The sequence below is a fragment of the Pezoporus flaviventris genome, unplaced genomic scaffold (assembly GCF_033815535.1).
Source record: "Pezoporus flaviventris isolate CSIRO_AGI_PZ_B2104156 unplaced genomic scaffold, CSIRO_AGI_Pfla_v1 ptg000063l, whole genome shotgun sequence".
Classification (NCBI taxonomy): Eukaryota; Metazoa; Chordata; class Aves; order Psittaciformes; family Psittacidae; genus Pezoporus; species Pezoporus flaviventris.
Genome location: NW_026892611.1, coordinates 9,409,093 through 9,432,640, shown reverse-complemented (window position 1 = coordinate 9,432,640; position 23,548 = coordinate 9,409,093). Strand labels below are relative to the sequence as shown.

General features: G+C 50.0%; 2 protein-coding genes across 4 annotated transcripts; both read left to right on the top strand.

Moving 5' to 3' along the window:
• The first annotated feature begins 133 nt into the window (after positions 1 to 133).
• On the top strand, positions 134 to 23,102 carry LOC133278067 (argininosuccinate lyase). Of its 3 annotated transcripts, none has more exons than XM_061470496.1 (17): positions 134 to 211; positions 321 to 382; positions 16,008 to 16,202; positions 17,096 to 17,179; positions 17,489 to 17,545; positions 18,061 to 18,158; positions 18,759 to 18,836; positions 19,121 to 19,198; positions 19,596 to 19,648; positions 20,060 to 20,122; positions 20,340 to 20,454; positions 21,097 to 21,181; positions 21,354 to 21,413; positions 21,675 to 21,758; positions 22,021 to 22,101; positions 22,335 to 22,441; positions 22,863 to 23,102. In XM_061470496.1, exons 2-17 carry the CDS (start codon positions 371 to 373, stop codon positions 23,011 to 23,013), a joined length of 1,401 nt encoding a protein of 466 aa, XP_061326480.1. In that variant the 5' UTR covers positions 134 to 211; positions 321 to 370; the 3' UTR covers positions 23,014 to 23,102. The 3 variants fall into 3 exon arrangements, with proteins under 3 accessions (XP_061326480.1, XP_061326478.1, XP_061326479.1); XM_061470494.1 differs by lacking the exons at positions 134 to 211; positions 321 to 382 and adding exons at positions 13,752 to 13,803; positions 13,955 to 14,016; XM_061470495.1 differs by lacking the exons at positions 134 to 211; positions 321 to 382 and adding exons at positions 13,786 to 13,862; positions 13,955 to 14,016.
• Positions 139 to 8,271, top strand: LOC133278068 (argininosuccinate lyase). The gene is made up of 17 exons (XM_061470497.1): positions 139 to 211; positions 321 to 382; positions 1,662 to 1,856; positions 2,750 to 2,833; positions 3,149 to 3,205; positions 3,458 to 3,555; positions 4,156 to 4,233; positions 4,518 to 4,595; positions 4,705 to 4,757; positions 5,120 to 5,182; positions 5,400 to 5,514; positions 6,147 to 6,231; positions 6,404 to 6,463; positions 6,725 to 6,808; positions 7,011 to 7,091; positions 7,465 to 7,571; positions 8,031 to 8,271. The coding sequence occupies exons 2-17, from the start codon at positions 371 to 373 to the stop codon at positions 8,179 to 8,181; spliced, it is 1,401 nt and encodes a 466-aa protein (XP_061326481.1). The 5' UTR covers positions 139 to 211; positions 321 to 370; the 3' UTR covers positions 8,182 to 8,271.
• Positions 23,103 to 23,548: the final 446 nt, after the last annotated feature.

Sequence of the window (23,548 nt, the reverse complement as noted above, 5' to 3'; positions counted from 1 at the left end):
TCCCTGACTCGCTCATCACCGAACAGGGGCCGGAGGCAACGAGGGGGTAGGAAGGGCGAAAGGGGCCTCGGGGGGGGACCAGAGTGGGGCCGGCCCGGGGGACACCCCGCCCCGCCGGGGCGGGACGAGCCGCCAGCCCCGCGCACAAGCGGGTAAAAGCGGGCGGCGGGGACAGGGAACAGCGAGCGACCGGGGCTGAGCTGCGGAGCAGGTGAGCGGGGTCAGCGTCGGGCACCGGGACCAGGACTGGCACCGGCACCGGCACGGAGACCGGGCACCGGGTCCCCCATCTCACCTCACCTCACCGCGCTGTCCCACAGGTCGCACCAGTTGCGGGATCGCTGCAGGAACAAGCAGAACATCGTCCGCAATGGCTGGCGAGGTAAGGGTGAACTTTGCTTCTCTGGCGGGGTGGTCTCGGGGTGCTCTGGCAAACAGGCTCAGCTGCATGATAACCCCAGCACTGCAACCTGCCCTGCTGACCTGGGTGATTCTCTTCTTGATTTGTTTTCCTGGGTTTTAAACGGAGAAGGGGACAGCAAACGTATTTGTTGCTATAGCTGCAATGATTCACCTCTGATTCCGGCGACAACCCACAGTAGTTGGGATATACTTGGGTACCTCTTCCCCATACAGCACTCAGCTCCCAGCACTCGTCTTTCACACCCCATCCCCTCTGCCATTCACCCCAGGGGCTGGTTTCTCAGCTAGGAACTGCAGAACTTTGCTTTTTCAATTCCAACCGAATTCCAGTTCCTCACAGCTCCTACTGACAAAGCCGCTTCAAAACCGGGATCATCAGCACCCTATGCCTGAGCCCTGACACCCACGGGCTCTCTCCTGCTCTCCTCTCGGGTTCTCCTCCCGTCCTTGGCTCAGTCCCTGGGGAAGGGGCTGCTCGGGGCTCCGGTCCCCGCCTCCGCCGCTGTCCATGGTAGCACAGCTCCGCCCTGCTCCACAGAGCTTATGCAGGGTATTGGGGCTGGAGGGTGGGCGGTTCTTTCCTCTTTCCTCGAACATTTCTAACACCAAAAGGGACCCAGACCTCCCTTTCTGCAGTCTGCACCTTAACCAGTCTGCTGTTAATTTTATGCCAAAGTTTGCAAGCACCTCATGGAGACTGGAGATGCTTCAGACGATAACTTCAAGCACCTCATAGATACAGGAGTGTTTTAGAGGATGTGGCTTGTGCTGGCCCACAGCTCTTTGTCAACTGTTTCGTTATAGTCTCTCTCAAAGAGTAGGGGTTTAAGAATTATTATTTCAAGTAACAGTAGGTTTCACTATACAGCTTTCACTATATCCCTGGATGCCATACTTTATTCTGTGTCAGGAGACTATCAAAGGGTCAGTGATCAGCAGCTGCCTTAAAAGAGATCCCTGCTGGTGCTGCAATATATGCCCTGATACTCTTCTTCATAGGATCATGGACAGGATACACTCTCTCCAGACTCCTACAGAAGTAAAGCAACTGGGAGGATTCCTGAGCCAGACCTGATAGGTCATAAAGTCTAGGACTTTTCTGGTTAATGGTACAAACTGAAAACATTCCTGAGTATGTCCTCAGTTATAGCTGGAAAAGGAGTAGCATGGACATTGACCAATTTATAGGGGATAGATCAGAAAGTATACTAAAAATGTCTCTGAACTATTACTTCTAGGGGGATAAAATGATGGCAGGAAGGTTTGTTGGAAGCAGAGATCCAGTCATGGAGATGCTCAGCGCTTCCATTACCTATGATCAGAGACTGGCTGAAGTTGATATCCAGGGGAGCATAGCTTATGCCAAAGCCTTGGAGAAGACTGGAATCCTACCTAAAAGTGAGATGGAGAAGATCCTGAGTGGCCTGGAAAAGGTATTTATTTCCCTCACTGTCCTGTGTGCTGGAATTAATGGCTCCTTCTCTGACAGCATCTCTAGTAGCATCCCTGAGCTGCTGTTCTAAAGAGAATCTTTGCATGTTCTCGTGTTCTATTTCTTGGGGCTAGGCGTGTGCTGAAATGCTTTCCTGAAAGGGAATGCTGCCCTAAATCACAGCCATGACGGGCCGATATGTACTGCACTCAGGTCTCTTGGACACATTCTGGGCAGGAGATGGATGCCCAAACTGCATCCCACTAAATGCACCAAAGCCCAACAGTGGGATGTGAACCAGCTGAGAAGCCCCCAGTGAGAGCCTGAAGCCCTGAGGAGCACATTGCCAATGCTCATCGTGACAGCCCCAGTGCCACAGTGAGGTGTGCTCAGTGTGACCTGCCCAGCCTCTTCACACTGCAGTCACCAGGAATTGTTCCCTATGAACTAGGAATATTATTTTGCTGCTGGCAGTTGGGATCCCACTGAGTCTGGCTGCCCGAGTCAGAAGCAGGCAATGCATAGCCTGCATAGAAAATATCCCATTGTTCTTGCTCACCCACCATGGACAATGGTGACTCTATACAATGTTTGTATAGGAAAATCCTGGTGGACAATGAGCTCCCTTTTTGCTGCAAAGCTTAAATCCTCCTATAGCCATAACACTGCAGAATCATCATGGGGAGGGAGAGGAATCCCACCAAGCGCAGTATAGAATAGTGGGAGAGAGCAAGCAGCCAGCCTTGGCCTAAAAGAACAGGAATGCAGAGCTCATGTGAGACTTAACACTTTGATATCCACTGGGATGGCAGAAATTGGTATTTCCTGAGGACACCCATGCACAGCATCAGGGTAACTGTAGAGGCTGACTGGTGTTTCTGCTGATGTTTGTAGATCTCTGAGGAATGGTCTAAAGGAGCCTTTGTGGTGAAACACACCGATGAGGATATCCACACTGCCAACGAACGCAGACTAAAGGTTTGGGTCCTCTCACCTCTTGCTCCTGCTCCTCTGGAGCTGGATCTGCCTGACCTGAAGTGCTTGTACCTCTGTTCCACTTCCACTGGGAAATTCCACTAGATCCCTGCTGCACAATCAAGTGGCTCCAAGAACCCTTTTGTGGAAGAGGCACTGTATAATTATAGAACCCAAACGTGCCCTTCCCCAGAAGGGATCCCATGGCTACTCACAGGATCCTCCAGAACCTCTTCCAGGCAGGGATGAGGTGTGCTCATGTGGAGTCTCCTGCTTAGAGTACAAAGATACTGATAGAAATCCTCTTCTTGTCTTCAGGAGCTGATTGGAGACATAGCTGGAAAGCTGCACACTGGAAGAAGCAGGAATGATCAGGTTTGTACAGAATCTATTTTGAATCCTTTCTTCTCCTTCCCAACATCACTTCAGGAGACCTGAGACCAGAACTGCTTTTGGTTCTTTTCCTGAGGAGCAAGGTATCCTGACATTACCACATCAAAATGATCAAATGATGACAGGAAGATGAACCTGCCCATCACACAGAACAAGGAGGGGATTGCTGTAAAAGTGGCTGGTCACTATATATGTCACATTCTGCTTTGTCTGACTGTGGCCAATCTCATACAGGTTGTGACTGACTTGAAGCTGTTCATGAGGAATTCCCTCTCTGTCATCTCCAGTCACCTCCTGCAGCTCATTAAGACCCTGGTGGAACGTGCTGCCATGTAAGTCCTTTCCAAACCCATGACGTTTGCCTTGCAGGATCAGGAGACTTCCAGGCTTGCTCTTTGGCTGGCCCCCATGAGGGCAGCAGGAGGGTCTCCTGCAGAGGAAGTTACAGACCGGCACTCTGTGGTAGCACAGGGAAAGGCAACGGGCACTCTTTCCCCACAGTTCATGTCACAAAGACTTTCCTCCTCCCCCACTGTATCCAGGCAAAGGAATTGAAGTGGGAAGTGTAGACAAGACTTTAGAAGGACCAAATCCATCTGAAGGAGTGGGGAACATGTTTCAGGTTGCTAAACAGGAGAAAAGCTCAGCTGTGTAAACTCCCTGTTTAACTCTGCTCCTTACACACCACGTTCCAAACTGGTGGTGGACTGGGGAATCTGTGTCTGTAGTTTTCCAGAGAGGTCTATGGCAGATTGACCATTCTGGAAGACTGGGAAATCTAAACCCCACGTGCTTAGGTAGCAGGTAACAGGGAGATAGACCAGCTTCAGCACAAGCTAAAGATTTTCTCTTGCCAGAAACCCTGGAGTGTACCTGCCACTGCTGGTATCCTCACAGCTGCTGCTCACCTCTTTCTCTCCTTTCACATGCAGAGAAATTGATGTTATCTTGCCTGGCTACACCCACCTGCAGAAAGCTCAGCCCATCAGATGGAGCCAGTTCTTGCTCAGGTAACCACCTTTACACTTGGCTGCAGGGACCCTTCTCCACCCTTGGGGGCATGCTCAGCTGGAGCCTAGAAGGGCATCATCCTCTGAGGGGGCAGACAGGGCTGGTGACAAACCACAGATAGCCTTGCAGACTGGAAGAGGAGCTCCCCATGTGGCTCTGATCCAAGCACTGAGGGGGCAGTGGTGGCTGACTCCTGCATGCTCCATCCGTTGGCCACTCTCACCTCTTGGGTTGTGTGACACTTTCTGACATCAGGTGCTTCACCTCTTGTGTCCTTTCCCAGCCACGCTGTTGCTCTGACCCGTGACTCTGAGCGCCTGGGAGATGTGAAGAGGAGGATGAATGTCTTGCCTTTGGGAAGGTAAGTTTGTGTTCTCACTGCGCATTGCTTTGCTCTGCCTTCTCTGCTTCCTAGAGCTCAGTTTTGGTTGAATACCTTGCATGACTTCTGTTTCTTTCTTCCCTGGCAGCGGTGCTTTGGCTGGCAACCCACTGGAAATCGATAGAGAGCTACTGCGTAGTGGTAAATGTCTCCATATGGCTGAGTGACACTTGCCTACCTATAATGTCTAGAAGGGAGGGAAGCATTGATGTATGGCTTACAATGGGACCATAATACACTGTGTTGGAGCCAAAGCTTTTCTTTCATAAGGCTTTTTACTGCAAAGAGAGACAATGCCTGTTAGCTGAGAGCAGGAAGAGCTAACTCTGCTGCACACTGGCTGCCTGGGCTAATAACAAAGACCCCAGTCAGTGAAGAGTTTAAAATGTCTGTTTCTGGGACTTCTCAAGGGCTCACAGTTACCTGCATGCTGGGGCAAACTGCTATGTTCTAGCTCCATTCATATCAAAACTGACTTCCTTTGTCCATCACCTTCCTCACAGAGCTGGACTTTGCCTCCATCAGCCTGAACAGTATGGATGCTGTTAGTGAGAGAGACTTTGTGGGTAAGCACAACTCAATCACTTCTTCCCAACACCATTCTAGAAGTAGCCTCCTGAGACCTTTCCAGTCAACTTCCCTTCATAAAGGACTGAAATCCTCCACTAGGAAGTAATTATACAGAAGACGTGTTTGATAGTGTTTAAATTCCAGTAGGGGTTCCCTGGGTTATCAAGCAAACAAGCACCTTTTTCATGTCCTGATTTCCTGCCTTCTCTGCAGTGGAATTCCTCTCTTTTGCCACCCTGCTGATGATCCACCTGAGCAAGATGGCTGAAGATCTCATCATCTACAGCACCAGCGAGTTTGGCTTTGTGACCCTCTCTGATACCTACTGGTAAGTTTTTGGTCTCTGGAGAATAATTCTCTTCTTCTATCCTCACCTGAAAGAGTAAGACAGTGTTTGGGGTCTCCCTGCTGCCCCAGCATGAAAAGGCTGGCAGAAAGGCAGCCGTAGGGTGAATACCCCTCAGTACTGAACACTTCTTTCTGATTCTGGCAACTCCACTAAGTCTGCATGCAGCACTCGCTCCTCCCCAGCAACTGCTGGCACACACAACTTCCTCCTCTGCTGCCACTGCCTGCCAAAGCCTTCCCTGCCTGGCCGGCTTTGCAATCCTAACGGATTTCCTGCCTCTTGGGGCAGCACAACACAGCCCTCCCTCTCTGTTGTCACAGGAGAGCTGACCTGGTGATAGCAGCCATGGGGGGGCTTGTGGACAAATCTCCTCTTTGCTGCCTCTTTGAGAGGTGGAACTGCATGGTAGCTCCAGGCAGGACTGCAAAACCGAAGGCTTGGCTGTGGGAAACATGAGAAAGTTGGCACACTCAGTTCACTGCTTTCCTGAAGTCTAGAAAGAAAAAGGGACAGATGTGTTGCTTTTCGAGGGCTAACAGGTTGCTGCATGACCTGTGTCTGTATGGGCTGGGGTCCTGCTCACCATTACACTCCACACACCTTTGTTCCAGCACTGGCAGCAGCCTGATGCCTCAGAAGAAGAACCCTGATAGCCTGGAACTGATCCGCAGCAAAGCTGGACGAGTGTTCGGACGGGTGAGCGGGCTCCGGAGGGAAGGGGATGGGGAAACTGCTCATCCAGGGCTGAGGAATGTTCCTCCTTCTTATCTCTGCTTAAAGAGATGTGCCCAGTCTGGGCTCTTCACCTCTGCTGGGACAATGTGCTTCTCCTCTTGTACCTAACCACCTCGCCTGCTTCTCTCTGCAGCTGGCTGCCATTCTCATGGTTCTCAAAGGCCTTCCAAGCACCTACAACAAGGATCTGCAGGTAAAACACATGTTGGCTTTCAGAGAGCCTCTCAAACACACAGATCTCTTCTATTCTGGAGTACTTTGCCAGTCCCTGTCCCTGCACAGGCCCTGCTTGTGTGTAGGGGGTGAGGAAGGGGCTGAGGCTCAGCACAATGCACTTGGCACCACGGCCATAGAGGAGCCCCTGCTCTGCTGGCCTGGCTGCTCAGGCTCTTGGTTGGGCTTTTGGGCCACACCGCGTTGACTCACAGCAGTTTTCATCCTTGTTCTAATGCAGGAGGACAAGGAGGCTGTCTTTGATGTTGTGGACACCCTGAACGCTGTGCTCCAGGTGGCCACTGGAGTGATTTCTACCCTCCAGGTAAGGCTTCAGGCTCTCACTACTGAACATGTTTGGGGTGAACATCACACAGATAACATGGGTAAATGAGCTCTATATGTGTCCTAAGATGAAGGCTCTTCAGTAACTCACCCATATGGCTCACTGTGGCCACCACTGTCAGCTAATTATGGCCCCAAGGAAGAGTTAATGGTAATGTCTCCTTCTGACCCTCCTTCTGCAGATCAACAAGGAGAACATGGAGAAGGCTCTGAGCCCCGAGATCCTGTCTTCTGACCTGGCCCTCTACTTGGTTCATAAAGGAGTAAGTGTCAGGGGGAGACTGGAAGCTGTGATTTCTTGGGATGCAGAATACTGCTCAGCGAAGGCCTGAGATGAGGCCTTGTGTTCTGTTCCCAGGTGATGGTCAGTCTGGGTGAACAAAAACGAAAGCTGGAAACCTATTCTTTACATGTATCCCGAGTAGTGGAACTGCTGCCGGGTGGACTTGATAGTAATTTACAGGTGGAGTTTTACCTACTAACTCCTTCCCTCTTCACACCCCAGAAAACCCGGACTGAGATTGCATTGCCCTAGGTGAAAACAAGCCAACCAAAACAGAGCACATCCATTTTTTTTCCATTGGAAAACACCCCCATTGCCTGGTCACTGACTGTGGCCTCTGCTTCTCACTGCAGATGCCATTCAGACAAGCCCACATTGACACTGGAAAGGCCGTCCACCTTGCTGAGTCTAAAGGCATCCCTATCAATAATCTCAGCCTGGATGACCTGAAGAGTATCAGGTTTGTATCGCTTGACTTCCCTCAACAGGCAGGTATCAGCCTCTCGTCATATGGGCTTCCTTATGATGCCCTTTCCCAAATCACCTGTGCCAGACAATACCACAAAACCAATGCCCTCACAACACAGAATGGGGACAACATGACAACCACTCAGCTCCAGCAGGCCATGGGCAGCAGCTACTGAGAGGGACTGGATGAAACTCATGCCCTGACATGGAGGCACCAGCCCTCCAGAAGACTTTGGCTCCAGACTTCTGCCTGTGGAGCTGACTCTTGGGTCTCCCACAAGCAGCTACTGTCAGGCACCAGAAGTGCAGAAGTGCCTGGGCTGCAGGAAGCCTTTCCCCTGCCAAAAAGGCTCCATGTCCACTCCTTCACCATCTCCACAGGCACTGAGCACTTAAAGCAGGCACCAGCACCCAGTGCTCTCCATTGACACTCTTCTCTTTGCCTCCTCAGCCCCCTGTTTGGCAGCGATGTCTCCCAGGTCTTCAACTTCCTCAACAGTGTGGAGCAGTACACGGCCATGGGTGGCACTGCCAAGAGCAGCGTGAGTGCCCAGATCGATCACCTGAGGGAGCAGCTCAAGAGGCTGAAGGAACAGGCTTAGAGTGTGGGGAGAGATCCCATGGATGTAACGTTGTGCCTGTATCACTAACCTGGAGTTAATAAACACTGTGGTGTATGTAGCTCACTGAAACTCCTGTCTTGTGTCTTCCTTCTTAGAGGCATGACTGAGTTGGGCTTTCTTAGCTTGTGTGAGGCCTGGTGTGAAAGAACATGGGCTTGTGCCCTCCCCCCTGGCAGTGGAGCTGGGTATGGGGTGTTCAGTATGTCAGGGTCTGGTATGTTGGGAGCAGCAGGAGTGTCCCGAGACCTGAAGTCTCCTGGAATGGAGGGTGGTGAACTAGGGAATCTGTTGTTCCTTTGCACCTGACATTGGTGATGCTGCACCTCGAATCCTGTGTTCAGTTCTGGGCTCCTCACTGCAAGAGAGACATTGAGGTGCTGGAGGGGGGCCAGAGAAAGGCAATGGAGCTGGTGCAAGCCCTGGAGCACAAGTGTGATGGGGAATGGCTGAGGGACCTGGGGGGGTTCAGTGTGGAGAAGAGGAGGCTCAGGGGGGACCTCACCGCTCCCTACAACTGCCTGACAGGAGGTTGTAGTGAGGTGGGGGTTGGACTCTTCTCGCAAGTAACAAGCGATAGAACAAAAGGAAATGGTCTCAAGCTGCACTAGGGGAGGGTACTGGGAAAAATCTCTTCACCAGAAGAGCTGTCAAGCAGGCCTGTCCTGGTTTCAGCTGGGATGGGGTTAATTTCCTTCCTAGTAGCTGGTAGAGAGCTGCGTTTCAGCTCTAGTCTGAGAACAATGCTGGTAACACACCGATGTTTTAGTTGTTGCTAAGTAATGCTTACCCCAATAAAGGACTTTTCAGTTTCTCCTGCTCTGCAAGTGAGGAGGGGCACAAGGAGCCGGGACGGAGCAGAGACGGCACCAGACCCAAACTACCCAAAGGGATATTCCATACCTCAGCATGTCATGCCCAGGATAGAAACTGGGGGGAGTCACCCAGAAGGCCCAGGTAGCTGCTTGGGTCGGGCTGGGTATGGGTCAGCAGGTGGTGAGCAATTGTATTGTGTATCACTTGTGTTTATTGTTGTTTTAACTTTTCCCTTTTAGTTTTATATCCTCTCCCCTTGTTATTTCCTTTATCATTATAACTATTAGTCGTAGTAGTATTAAACTGTACTTTAGTTATTAAATTGTTCTTATCTCAGCCCATGAGGTTTTCATTCTTTCCATTCTCTTCCCCATCCCACCCAGTGTGGGGATAAGGGGGGTGAGTGAGGGGCTGCTGGTATTTAGTTACTGGCTGTGTTTAAACCATGACAAGGCTGCTCAGGGAATCATAGGAACATAGATTCAGCTGGGCCGTAAAAGATCTTGAAGATCATCAAGTCCAACCATTGCCCCAGCACTGCCAAGGCCACCACTAACCCATGGCACTGAGGGCCCCATCTGCACGGTTTATGAACACTTCCAGGGATGGAGATTACACCCTGGGCAGCCTGTTCCAATGCCTGAGCACCCTCTCTGTGAATACATTGTTCCTAATATCCAGTTTAACCCCCCCCTTGTGCAGCTTGAGGCCATTTCCTCTTGTCCTATTGCTTGTTACTTGAGAGAAGAGACTGACCCCATCTCACTACAATCTCCTGTCAGGCAGTTGTAGGAAGCGATAAGGTTCCCCCTGACCCTTCTCTTCTCCAGACTAAACCCCCCAGGTCCCTCAGCCATTCCTCATAAGACTTGAAAAGTGGTGGAGCCCCTGGAGGTATCTGACAGACATATAGGTGTGATGCTTAGGGACATGGTTTACTGGCCAACTTGGCAGTGTTAGGCTCATGGTTAAGGCTCAATGATATTAAAGGTCATTTCCAACCTAAATGATTCCATGATTCTATGCAGCACAAGGCTGGACCCAGCAGTCCAGAGCAGGCCACATAATGTGCTGAGGGAGGTTTGTGGTGTGCACAACGTGCACCTGATACTGCATTTATAACACATGCCACAGCTCCAGCTGTCACTGCCCTCCTCACAGGACTATGCGTTCTGCCTGCCTGCCAACAGGGGAGATGAAGTGGCCAAAAGAAGTCTTCTCACCACCTGGGGCCAAACTTGCATAGTGTTAGGTAGGACGTGGCCAGCACATCAACACAGAGGTCATTCCAGCCCAACGCAAAGCCTCCTTTGGCCCCAGTTTCCTCTAAATCACGGGGGTTGCATGGGCCCAGGTCAAGCTTTTTTTCTGTGTGACTTGGCCAAGCTATCTGTGGCAGAGTGCTTGGAAAGACACTGGCATGGCTGGCTGCCTCTTAAGAATCTTAATGCTATTTTCCTTCTGTCCTTATAGAAACATGATCAGAATAAAGGCCAGGAAAAGCCTTACTTGGGGAATTAAATATTTGATTAAACACCTGAAACATCATTCCCCACTATTGTTCTGCAGTGATTTCTGGAAGAAATATGCCTGCAACTTGACTTGAAAGGCAGAGAAAGAACAGCTGTCTAGAGGGAAAGTGGTGCAGTTTTCTTTAAACACTAAACCAACCTGAACCTGGGACCCACAGCACAGTAGTATCAGTTTTGTCATGGACAATTTCTTTGCTGTCACAGCATTTTAAAGGTGTTTTGCTCAGCACCCTGCACTCTGCTGATGCAGCAATGCATTAGGACTGCAAGACTGTAGCACAAACAGGTAATGGCAGTAATGCAAGCATTGCCTCACCATATTTAGGTTAAGGGCTACAGCACAAACACTACAAACTGCCACGAGCTAAACCTCCTGCCATTAACGAAGTACCCCAGGACATTCTTCTCCCTTGTGCTTAAAGGGAAAAACCAGCACCTGAAAACTTCCCTTTCTTCAACACTTCACCCTCAGTGTCCCCTTATTCTGATCCTGAACCTGATCTGTTCTCCTGGCATTTAAAGAACAGCACATTTCAACCACCACTCCATAAAATTCCCTTGTGTTTGCTCTGTTACTTCCTGCTGTGTTTCTGTTTCTGCACTTGTGTTTCACTCCCCAGATAGGCTAGCTGTGGCCAGGAAATCACTTATGCCCTCTTAGCTGATAGAGGAAAGGAGCAACAAAGGGAGAGGTGACACCAACACGGGACACCGACAGAGGCAGAAGAAGGGGTATCTCCTCATTTCCACTTCATAGTTCTTTTCCCTCCCATAAGTTTTCTTGACCTGTGCCATCCCCCACTCTTTGTCCCTATTTGTACCTTCTACCTCTTTCTCAAAACCTTCAGAAGCCTCAGCTGAATAGATTTTCATTTGCTCACAGCAGCAAACGTCTGGCATTGCTCCTCAGGGCCAGTGCTGAGTGACGCAGAGTTCTGCCAAACTGAAAGAGAAAGGGAGGTATCAGCAGATTATCACATCTCGGTTTCCTACTTAAATGAGCAGCTCACAATCACTGGCACTTCCCACCCATCCACCTTTTCCTTAAGACTGTGAAATAATTTAGGTTGGAAGGGACCTGTGGAGGGCTCCGAAGCCCTTTTTACAAGGGCCTGTAGGGACAAGACAAGGGGGAATGGCTTTAAGTTAAAAGAGGGGAGACTGAAATGAGCTTTTAGGAGGAAATTCTTCCCTGTAAGGGTGCTGAGGCACTGGCACAGGGTGCCCAGAGAAGCTGTGGCTGCCCCATCCCTGGCAGTGTTCAAGGCCAGGTTGCACACAGGGGCTTGGAGCAAGCTGCTCCAGTGGAAGGTGTCCCTGCCCGTGGCAGGGGTTGGAACTGGATGAGCTTCAAGGTCCCTTCCAACCCAAAACAGTCTGGGATCCTATGATTACAGGAGTGTTTGGCCCACAATGTCTTCAGACTTTCACCGTCATCCTATTACAACCCATTGTGATTTGGGTTTTTAAAGCCCTGACCCTTACCACAGGAAGATCTGTATAGACAGAAGGCTCAGCAGCTTGGACACTACTTTGGACTTGCTCTGGTCTGCTCCATTACAGACCACAGGAAGGCACTTAAACCAAGAATTCACGTAGGCTGATCATGAAGTACTGAAACTCTCAGCAGATGGCTATGTAACTCTGATCTGACACCCAAGTAGATAACAAACCTACAGAAGGGCTCTTGAGACATTCCAAGAAGTAGTGAACTCTTCTCTGCCTCCTCCCGCCCCCCAAGGAAAAGAGCTCTAACCTGCTTTTACACTTGGGAAAAACCCTGCTGAATATTTTGTCTCCTAAACAAATTCCTATGCCTGGTCCTTTTGTCCCCTAGCTCTCTATGGAAGAAGCTGAGCTAGCCATATTTCCCTGCCACAACAAGAGAACTGTGAGAACAGATGCACTGCGTGACAGCAACGTCCCCTGCAGGCACCATGGGTGAATTTGAGACAGCAACATCCAAACGTGTCCATCTACACTGGACTCCTCTTTGCCAGGCAACACAAACTAGTTTCATTGGGATTCTTCAACCATTTCTACTCCTTGCATTACAGAGGGATGCACATACACATACGTGGAAGAAATGACACAGAGGCCTGGAACTAATAGAACCGAAAGTGGAGCTTTCACTGGTATATTTAACCATGGAACTGCTTAAATACAGGTAGCATTTAGAAATCAAAGCTATCATGTAGCAAACATACAAAGGGTTAATAATGTGAAAACACAACTCTCAGAATAGATACAGGGCAACTCTGAAAGTGCCACAGAGATTCCATCTTCCATTTCTTAGCTCTGGGGGTCACAACTGGTCTCTGGAGACCAGTCTTTGAACAGGTTGTACATGTTCCATATAGCCAGCCCTGAGCCCAGATCACAAACACCCCGAGGTAAAGCCTCTCCCTGTACATGCTTCATTCTAGATGTAACTCTAGTGCTTACTGGTTTTCCAAATCCTCAGCAACCTCTTGTCAAAGCTCAGAATAAGGACTCAGACATTCTTAATAGAGGAGCATTACAAGAGAAGCATTAAAAATGAGGGACCTCAGAAGAGGAAGGAACCTGACAACAAAATGGTCTAAAGAGGTTCCCTCCGTGTAGTCAGTGTGATGCTCTGTGCTGCCACAAGCCTGGAAGTCTGAAAGGGAACAGGGTCATCCCCCCATTCCCAAAAATATAAGTGGAAATGTTTGAGAAGCAGTGAATTAATACTTTGATCCAGATCCAGACTTCGAGCATGTTCTGGACTGATACTGAAGGTGGCACACTGGAAATCCAGCTGCAAAAGGTACTTGCTCATTCCGATCTGGTAGCCAGAGGCAGCCTGGTGGTAGCCATGTCACTCTGACCGTGCCCTCTCTGCTACAGAATGCAGCACCCCCCAGTCAAGCAATCCTACTGTGCCCTAGACTTCAGCTCAGAAAGGGGATGAACAGTAGGACAGAGAAGAACATAGGAAAGACAGCTGGACCGGTCCCTTCCTACCTGAATTATCCTACGGCCCTGTGCCAACAGGGCTGGATAAAGGGCAGGAAACCCAAAAGGGGACAAGAAAAGTGGGATGCACTTCCTGCAACCCTCCGAGGCCTCCGGCAGCGGACACAGGGGAGAAAATGCCATAGCAGCACAGACAAAGCCGAGCCCCCCGGTGCCGCGGGGTGGTACGAAGGGAGGGGGGACCGGAGCGAGGCCGGCCCCGGGGACACCCCGCCCCGCCGGGGCGGGACGAGCCGCCAGCCCCGCGCACAAGCGGGTAAAAGCGGGCGGCGGGGCCGGGGGACAGCGAGCGATCGGGGCTGAGCTGTGGAGCAGGTGAGCGGGGCCAGCGTCGGGACCGGCCACTGGGAGCAGTACCAGTACCAGTACCAGGACTGGGTCCCTCACCTCACCGCGCTGTCCCACAGGTCGCACCAGTTGCGGGATCGCTGCAGGAACAAGCAGAACATCGTCCGCAATGGCTGGCGAGGTGAGGGTGAACTTTGCTTCTCTGGCGGGGTGGTCTCGGGGTGCTCTGGCAAACACAAATTCAGCTGAGTTAAAGTGTAAGTCGCAGGCCGAGCAGCCTGCCATTGCCTGCAGGTTCTTCCTTCTCGCAGGGAAGGACTAATAACCCGTGCAGTTCATTCCTGATGACTTGTGTTGAGGCAGGAGGTACTGCACGGCAGGTCCTGCAAACGTTTCTCTGTACAATAGCTGCGTTTTCAGTTTCTGTGCTTGGTAGGTGAGACGGGAGCAGTCATCTCCGTGAGTCACACTCTACCTTCAAATGGCTACTACAGCCCTGGCCTCCTCTGCTCTGGGTTGCAGATGAGTGTCTGTCAATTCTTGGACTGTAATAGCCACCTCTCAAATCAGAGTCCTGCAGCCAGCTAAAGTTAATCTTTCAGTTTTAATTTCCTGATTGCAAATGTATGTGTTGCAATGCTTCTGCTGACCCACTTCTCACTTTGATGGAAACCCATAATACTGAAGTTATATCTGAGCAGTCCTGTTCCCTACTGAAGCACTCGGCCTCTGATACTGGCCTTTAATTCAGCACCCCCTGTGCCATGCTCCTGTGGGCACCAGATGCACACTGAGGTCTCTAACACTTTTCTTGCTTAATTCTGATTCCCCATCTGCCTTCCCTCAGCTTTCTGACAAACCTGCCTTCAAGATGCTTACACCCTTACCTGTGTAGGCTTTCTGCTGCTGCCCTCTCAGTCACGTTGTTTCAGCAGGAATCAGCAGAGACATGGAGACAATCACTAGGAATCAAGTTTCTGAGGTTACTCAACAGTGCTTTGACTGATAAAGCCCTGACACAGACTAGCTTGCAACTGTCCCACCAGCTTCTTGCTGTCCATGGTAGTTACAGTGTGAGAAGAGACTGGACAGGGGTGTCTGAAAGAAAATCAGATAGATCAGTAATTATTACCTGCTCTGTGGTGGTGACTGGATTTCAGCCCTTCCTTTAAATGACTCCAGTTTCTTTTTTGTGCCTGTTAGCAGTAGAGAGTTGCTTCTGAAATCTTGGATAATTTGTAAGGCCTCTGCACAAGTGAAATTCCATTTCAGTGTAAGTTTGCTAGAGTTTTGGGGGGTCCTACCCAGGCAAGCAAAAAGTGACATATATGTCTCTTAGCTGGTGAATCCCTTCAGTTGCTGATTCACTGGTGAAAAAGCTTACACACAACCAGCTGTGCTGCATAGATAGAATTATGTACCTGTCTTTGGTCACCCAGTGCAGTAGTTAGGTAGATGACACGTTCAAGTGTGTCAGGTTACTCTATGACTCTTGGTTATGGGTAGAAAACCAACTTTCATTTCTATGCATTTTCAAACCTTCTTCTTGATTGATTTTCCTGAACATCCCTGATGCTTGACTCCCTTTCTGGAGTCTGGACCTCAACCAGTTTTATGCTAATTCTAGGCCAAAGCTTGCAAGCACATCGTGGACTCTGGAGATGCCCCAAACACGTCATAATGTGGTTTGTGCTGGCCTCCAGCTCTTTGTCAATCAAAGAAACATATCTGTTAGCTCAACAGAACAAAAAGGCCTTTGATGACACTGGCTTTCACTCTATTTGTTAGTCACTGCTTTCCTTTTTTCCCCCTTTAAAAGGCTGTAAGAGTGTTGTTGACCTGCAGCTGCCTTAAAAGAGAAATCCATGCTGATCTTGCACCATATGCCATGATAATAATTTCATGGACTCCCTGCAGAGACAAAATGTCCTAGAGGATTCCTGAGCCAGGCCTCACAGCCTGGGAGCTAAACACTAGTGACAATGACATGTTCTCCATTGCTTTGCCAAAGATCCTGAAGTCCAGGATGTTCCTGGTCAGGGCTGCCACCCTGCAAGAATATAGATGAGCATGGCCTCATACTGCATGAACAGATCACTGGATGTTACATGGTGCATAGGACCTTCACTGAAGTTATTTGGCCTCTTTAATATGCTGCTTCCTTTGTCTCAGGGAGATAAACTTTGGGGAGGAAGATTCAGTGGGAGCACAGATCCAGTCATGGAGATGCTCAATGCTTCCATCAGCTATGATCAGAGACTGGCTGAAGTTGATATCCAGGGAAGCATAGCTTATGCCAAAGCCTTGGAGAAGACTGGAATCCTACCTAAAAGTGAGATGGAGAAGATCCTGAGTGGCCTGGAAAAGGTATTTATTTCCCTCACTGTCCTGTGTGCTGGAATGAATGGCTCCTTCTCTGACAGCATCTCTAGTAGCATCCCTGAGCTGCTGTTCTAAAGAGAACCTTTGCATGTTCTCGTGTTCTATTCCTTGGAGCTAGGCATGTGCTGAAATGCTTTCCTGAAAGGGAATGCTGCCCTAAGTCACAGACATGACGGGCCCATGTGTACTGCACTCAGGTCTCTTGGACACATTCTGGGCAGGAGATGGATGCCCAAACTGCATCCCACTAAATGCACCAAAGCCCAACAGTGGGATGTGAACCAGCTGAGAAGCCCCCAGTGAGAGCCTGAAGCCCTGAGGAGCACATTGCCAATGCTCATCGTGACAGCCCCAGTGCCACAGTGAGGTGTGCTCAGTGTGACCTGCCCAGCCTCTTCACACTGCAGTCACCAGGAATTGTTCCCTATGAACTAGGAATATTATTTTGCTGCTGGCAGTTGGGATCCCACTGAGTCTGGCTGCCCGAGTCAGAAGCAGGCAATGCATAGCCTGCATAGAAAATATCCCATTGTTCTTGCTCACCCACCATGGACAATGGTGACTCTATACAATGTTTGTATAGGAAAATCCTGGTGGACAATGAGCTCCCTTTTTGCTGCAAAGCTTAAATCCTCCTATAGCCATAACACTGCAGAATCATCATGGGGAGGGAGAGGAATCCCACCAAGCGCAGTATAGAATAGTGGGAGAGAGCAAGCAGCCAGCCTTGGCCTGAAAGAACAGGAATGCAGAGCTCATGTGAGACTTAACACTTTGATATCCACTGGGATGGCAGAAATTGGTATTTCCTGAGGACACCCATGCACAGCATCAGGGTAACTGTAGAGGCTGACTGGTGTTTCTGCTGATGTTTATAGATCTCTGAGGAATGGTCTAAAGGAGCCTTTGTGGTGAAACACACCGATGAGGATATCCACACTGCCAACGAACGCAGACTAAAGGTTTGGGTCCTCTCACCTCTTGCTCCTGCTCCTCTGGAGCTGGATCTGCCTGACCTGAAGTGCTTGTACCTCTGTTCCACTGGGAAATTCCACTAGATCCCTGCTGCACAATCAAGTGGCTCCAAGAACCCTTTTGTGGAAGAGGCACTGTATAAGTATAGAACCCAAACGTGCCCTTCCCCAGAAGGGATCCCATGGCTACTCACAGGATCCTCCAGAACCCCTTCCAGGCAGGGATGAGGTGTGCTCATGTGGAGTCGCCTGCTTAGAGTACAAAGATACTGATAGAAATCCTCTTCTTGTTTTCAGGAGCTGATTGGAGACATAGCTGGAAAGCTGCACACTGGAAGAAGCAGGAATGATCAGGTTTGTACAGAGCTGGTTGTTTTTTCTCCTTCTGTATTCCTCCCCCACCTCAGTTCCTTAATCATATTTCTCTATGCTATCTTTTACATGACCTGACACTCTCCAGCATGTACTCCCTAAGGCTTTAAACTAGTGACTCATCTGCATAGGAGAATGGGCACTGCAGAGTTGCTTCCTGGTGGTAAAAGCCCACAGACTTCCACTGACATTGCTTTGAAAGCCTGCAGAAACCATGATGTTACTGGCTGGGTGCAACTTGCAGGATCAGTCCTTCTAATGAATACTGACTTGGTTTGGGATTTTCTTAGTCAAAGTTGACAATACCCGAGGAGCTACTGAAAAGAATGGGCTTTGGTTCTGTTTATGGAAAGCAAGATGCAGTGTTTTTCACAAATCAGTGATCCCTTCCCATCACACAGAACAAGGAGGGGATAACTCTGCCAGGGACTCCTGCTGAACAGTATTTCCTCTTATGTCACATTCTGCTTTGTCTGACTGTGGCCAATCTCATACAGGTTGTGACTGACTTGAAGCTGTTCATGAGGAATTCCCTCTCTGTCATTTCCAGTCACCTCCTGCAGCTCATTAAGACCCTGGTGGAACGTGCTGCCATGTAAGTCCTTTCCAAACCCATGACCTTTGCCTTGCAGGACCAGGAGACTTCCAGGCTTGCTCTTTGGCTGGCCCCCATGAGGGCAGCAGGAGGGTCTCCTGCAGAGGAAGTTACAGACAGACATGCACTGTGTGGTAGCACAGGGAAAGGTAATGGACCCTCTTTCCCCATAGTTCACAGTGTATCCAGGCAAAGGAATTGAGGTGGGAAGTGCAGACAAGACTTCAGAAGGACCAAATCCATCTGAAGGAGTGGGGAACTTGTTTCAGGTTGCTAAATATGAGAAAAGCTCAGCTGTATGTACTCCAAGTCTAACTCCTTCTTACACACCACACTGCAAGCCAGCGGTACAAGGGGGAACATTTGCCTGCCAGAGGGATTAGTGTACCAGGCAGTTTTAACAGAAAGGCCTATGGCAGATGCACCACTCTGGAAGACTGGGAAATCTAAACCCCACGTGCTTAGGTAGCAGGTAACAGGGAGATAGACCAGCTTCAGCACAAGCTAAAGATTTTCTCTTGCCAGAAACCCTGGAGTGTACCTGCCACTGCTGGTATCCTCACAGCTGCTGCTCACCTCTTTCTCTCCTTTCACATGCAGAGAAATTGATGTTATCTTGCCTGGCTACACCCACCTGCAGAAAGCTCAGCCCATCAGATGGAGCCAGTTCTTGCTCAGGTAACCACCTTTACACTTGGCTGCAGGGACCCTTCTCCACCCTTGGGGCCATGCTCAGCTGGAGCCTAGAAGGGCATCATCCTCTGAGGGGGCAGACAGGGCTGGTGACAAACCACAGATAACCTTGCAGACTGGAAGAGGAGCTCCCCATGTGGCTCTGATCCAAGCACTGAGGGGGCAGTGGAGGCTGGCTCCTGCATGCTCCATCCTTTGGCCACTCTCACCTCTTGGGTTGTGTGACACTTTCTGACATCAGGTGCTTCACCTCTCGTGTCCTTTCCCAGCCACGCTGTTGCTCTGACCCGTGACTCTGAGCGCCTGGGAGATGTGAAGAGGAGGATGAATGTCTTGCCTTTGGGAAGGTATAAAGTTTACTTCGTGTGTAGTCCTTGGGTCTCACTTTGCTCTGTGAAATGGCTGAGGCAGATCTTTGCATCCCTGAACCACTGGGGTTTGTATAATCTATTCACTAAAGATCTGCAAGGCTGCAATCCTTGCTTCTCTTGCCAAATAGAAGATTGTCACCACAGACTGTTCTTCTCACTTTCCAAAATTAGGAAATACAATCTTTTATCAAATAAACCTTCCTCTAATTCCAGAGGTCAAAGTTTGCCAAGGTTCAGGCCACATTGTATGACACCAAAATGAACTGTGAGAGGGAAATATTCAGAGAGGTGTCACCCCTGGGTGCCAGAGCTCAGCTTTGGTTTGAGCGTGCAGGATGTCATACATGACTTCTGTTTCTTTCTCCCCTGGCAGTGGTGCTCTGGCTGGTCACCCACTGGACATTGACAGAGAGCTTCTACGTAATGGTAAATGTCTCCATATGACTGAGAGCACAGGTTTGCTCATAATCCCTGGGAGATGGGGAAGCTTTGACACATTGTCCTGAAGTTGCAATATCTTAAACATGGACATGGAGAGTGTTAACTAAAAAGAAATAAGTGTTATCTGATGCTCAGTGAAAGAGGAGGGAGGCAGCTCCTATTGACTCGGTAAGACAGAAGACTTTTTACTGCAGTGAGGCAGCAGGTGTTTGTAAGGTAGGGCCATAAACAGAACCAACTCTGCTGCACGCTGCCTGCCTGGGCTAATAACAAAGCATGTTTGTGTTTCTGGGACTTCTCAAGGGCTCACAGTTACCTGCATGCTGGGGCAAACTGCTATGTTCTAGCTCCATTCATATCAAAACTGACTTCCTTTGTCCATCACCTTCCTCACAGAGCTGGACTTTGCCTCCATCAGCCTGAACAGCATGGATGCCATTAGTGAGAGAGACTTTGTGGGTAAGCACAACTCAATCACTTCTTCCCAACACCATTCTAGAAGTAGCCTCCTGGGACCTTTCTAGTCAACTTCCCTTCATAAAGGACTGAAATCCTCCACTAGGAAGTAATTATACAGAAGACGTGTTTGATAGTGTTTAAATTCCAGTAGGGGTTCCCTGGGTTATCAAGCAAACAAGCACCTTTTTCATGTCCTGATTTCCTGCCTTCTCTGCAGTGGAATTCCTCTCTTTTGCCACCCTGCTGATGATCCACCTGAGCAAGATGGCTGAAGATCTCATCATCTACAGCACCAGCGAGTTTGGCTTTGTGACCCTCTCTGATGCTTATAGGTAGGTCTCTGTACAAAGAACCAATCCCTCAGCCTCTCCTCCTCAGCTATCCTCACCTGAAAGAGTAAGACAGTGTTTGGGGTCTCCCTGCTGCCCCAGCATGAAAAGGCTGGCAGAAAGGCAGCCGTAGGGTGAATACCCCTCAGTACTGGACACTTCTTTCTGATTCTGGCAACTCCACTAAGTCTGCATGCAGCACTCGCTCCTCCCCAGCAACTGCTGGCACACACAACTTCCTCCTCTGCTGCCACTGCCTGCCAAAGCCTTCCCTGCCTGGCCGGCTTTGCAATCCTAACGGATTTCCTGCCTCTTGGGGCAGCACAACACAGCCCTCCCTCTCTGTTGTCACAGGAGAGCTGACCTGGTGATAGCAGCCATGGGGGGGCTTGTGGACAAATCTCCTGTTTGCTGCCTCTTTGAGAGGTGGAACTGCATGGTAGCTCCAGGCAGGACTGCAAAACCGAAGGCTTTGCTGTGGGAAACATGAGAAAGTTGGCACACTCAGTTCACTGCTTTCCTGAAGCCTAGAAAGAAAAAGGGACAGATGTGTTGCTTTTCGAGGGCTAACAGGTTGCTGCATGACCTGTGTCTGTATGGGCTGGGGTCCTGCTCACCATTACACTCCACACACCTTTGTTCCAGCACTGGCAGCAGCCTGATGCCTCAGAAGAAGAACCCTGATAGCCTGGAACTGATCCGCAGCAAAGCTGGACGAGTGTTCGGACGGGTGAGCGGGCTCCGGAGGGAAGGGGATGGGGAAACTGCTCATCCAGGGCTGAGGAATGTTCCTCCTTCTTATCTCTGCTTAAAGAGATGTGCCCAGTCTGGGCTCTTCACCTCTGCTGGGACAATGTGCTTCTCCTCTTGTACCTAACCACCTCGCCTGCTTCTCTCTGCAGCTGGCTGCCATTCTCATGGTTCTCAAAGGCCTTCCAAGCACCTACAACAAGGATCTGCAGGTAAAACACATGTTGGCTTTCACAGGGTCTCTCAAACACACAGATCTCTTCTATTCTGGAGTACTTTGCCAGTCCCTGTCCCTGCACAGGCCCTGGTTGTGTGTAGGGGGTGAGGAAGGGGCTGAGGCTCAGCACAATGCACTTGGCACCACGGCCATAGAGGAGCCCCTGCTCTGCTGGCCTGGCTGCTCAGGCTCTTGGTTGGGCTTTTGGGCCACACCGTGTTGACTCACAGCAGTTTTCATCCTTGTTCTAATGCAGGAGGACAAGGAGGCTGTCTTTGATGTTGTGGAAACCCTGAACGCTGTGCTCCAGGTGGCCACTGGAGTGATTTCTACCCTCCAGGTAAGGCTTCAGGCTCTCACTACTGAACATGTTTGGGGTGAACATCACACAGATAACATGGGTAAATGAGCTCTATATGTGTCCTAAGATGAAGGCTCTTCAGTAGCTCACCCATATGGCTCACTATGGCCACCACTGTCAGCTGCTCAAGGATCAGAGGGTTCTTTTAGAGCAAGGTCCCTTCCAGATAAAGTCCCCTCAATGTGACCACTGACATCCCTAAGGAAGAGGTGATGATGCCTCCCTCTTGCCCTTTCTGCAGATCAACAAGGAGAACATGGAGAGGGCTCTGAGCCCTGACATGCTGTCTACTGACCTGGCTCTCTACTTGGTCCGTAAAGGGGTAAGTATCAGGGGAAACTCAGAACTCCAATTCCTTTGGATGCAGAATACTGCTTAGCGAGGGCCTGAGATGAGGCCTTGTGTTCTGTTCTGAGGCGATGAACAAACCTGGATTCACATGGCATTTTACTAGATGAAAACAAGCCAAGCAAAACAGAAAACATGTCTTTTGTGTCCTTTGGAAAACATCCCCATTGCCTGGTCACTGATTGCAGCCTCTACTTCTCACTGCAGATGCCATTCAGACAAGCCCACATTGCCTCTGGAAAGGCTGTCCACCTTGCTGAGACTAAAGGCATCCCCATCAATAAACTCAACCTTGATGAGCTGAAGACCATCAGGTTTGTATCACTTTTACCTTGAATTCCCTCAACAGGGTGCCCTCCTCCAAATCACCTGGGCCAGACAGCACCCCAAATACTGCTGGGAGAATGGGGACAACATGACTACCACTCTGCTCCAGCAGGCCATGGGCAGCAGCTACTGAGAGGGACTGGATGAAACTCATGCCCTGACATGGAGGCACCAGCCCTCCAGAAGACTTTGGCTCCAGACTTCTGCCTGTGGAGCTGACTCTTGGGTCTCCCACAAGCAGCTACTGTCAGGCACCAGAAGTGCAGAAGTGCCTGGGCTGCAGGAAGCCTTTCCCCTGCCAAAAAGGCTCCATGTCCACTCCTTCACCATCTCCACAGGCACTGAGCACTTAAAGCAGGCACCAGCACCCAGTGCTCTCCATTGACACTCTTCTCTTTGCCTCCTCAGCCCCCTGTTTGGCAGCGATGTCTCCCAGGTCTTCAACTTCCTCAACAGTGTGGAGCAGTACACGGCCATGGGTGGCACTGCCAAGAGCAGCGTGAGTGCCCAGATCGATCACCTGAGGGAGCAGCTCAAGAGGCTGAAGGAACAGGCTTAGAGTGTGGGTAGGGATCCCATGGATGTAACGTTGTGCCTGTATCACTAACCTGGAGTTAATAAACACTGTGCTGTATTGTCGTTCACTGAGACTCCTGTCTTGTGTCTTCCTTCTTAGAAGTATGACTGAGTTGGGCTTCTGATAGGCAGAGAGTAGCAGGAGTGTCAGCACATGTTTTGCAGGTGGACTGTGTGTGTCCACAAAGAGGGATGCTTGGTGTAACATCTGCAACACCCACCTCATCTCCAGCTATCTCTGCTCTCCTGCTAGGATTATGTTCCCCTGCCTTCGTTCTGGCAGGAAAATAAAATCTCCTCACCCCCTGGCACTAGAGCTTGTATGGCCTTAGGCAGGTTGTGCCAACCCCCAGGTCATCTCAGCCCATCACAGAACTACCTGTACTTCTTTTCTGTGTGTGCCACATGCCCGAATTTGCCTTCGAGCTAAATTGGGACAGAGTGCTTTAAAAAGAAATTTAAATAATCCCTGGCATTGCATTGCTGTTGCCTCTTACTGAGGTCATTTAACACCTTTT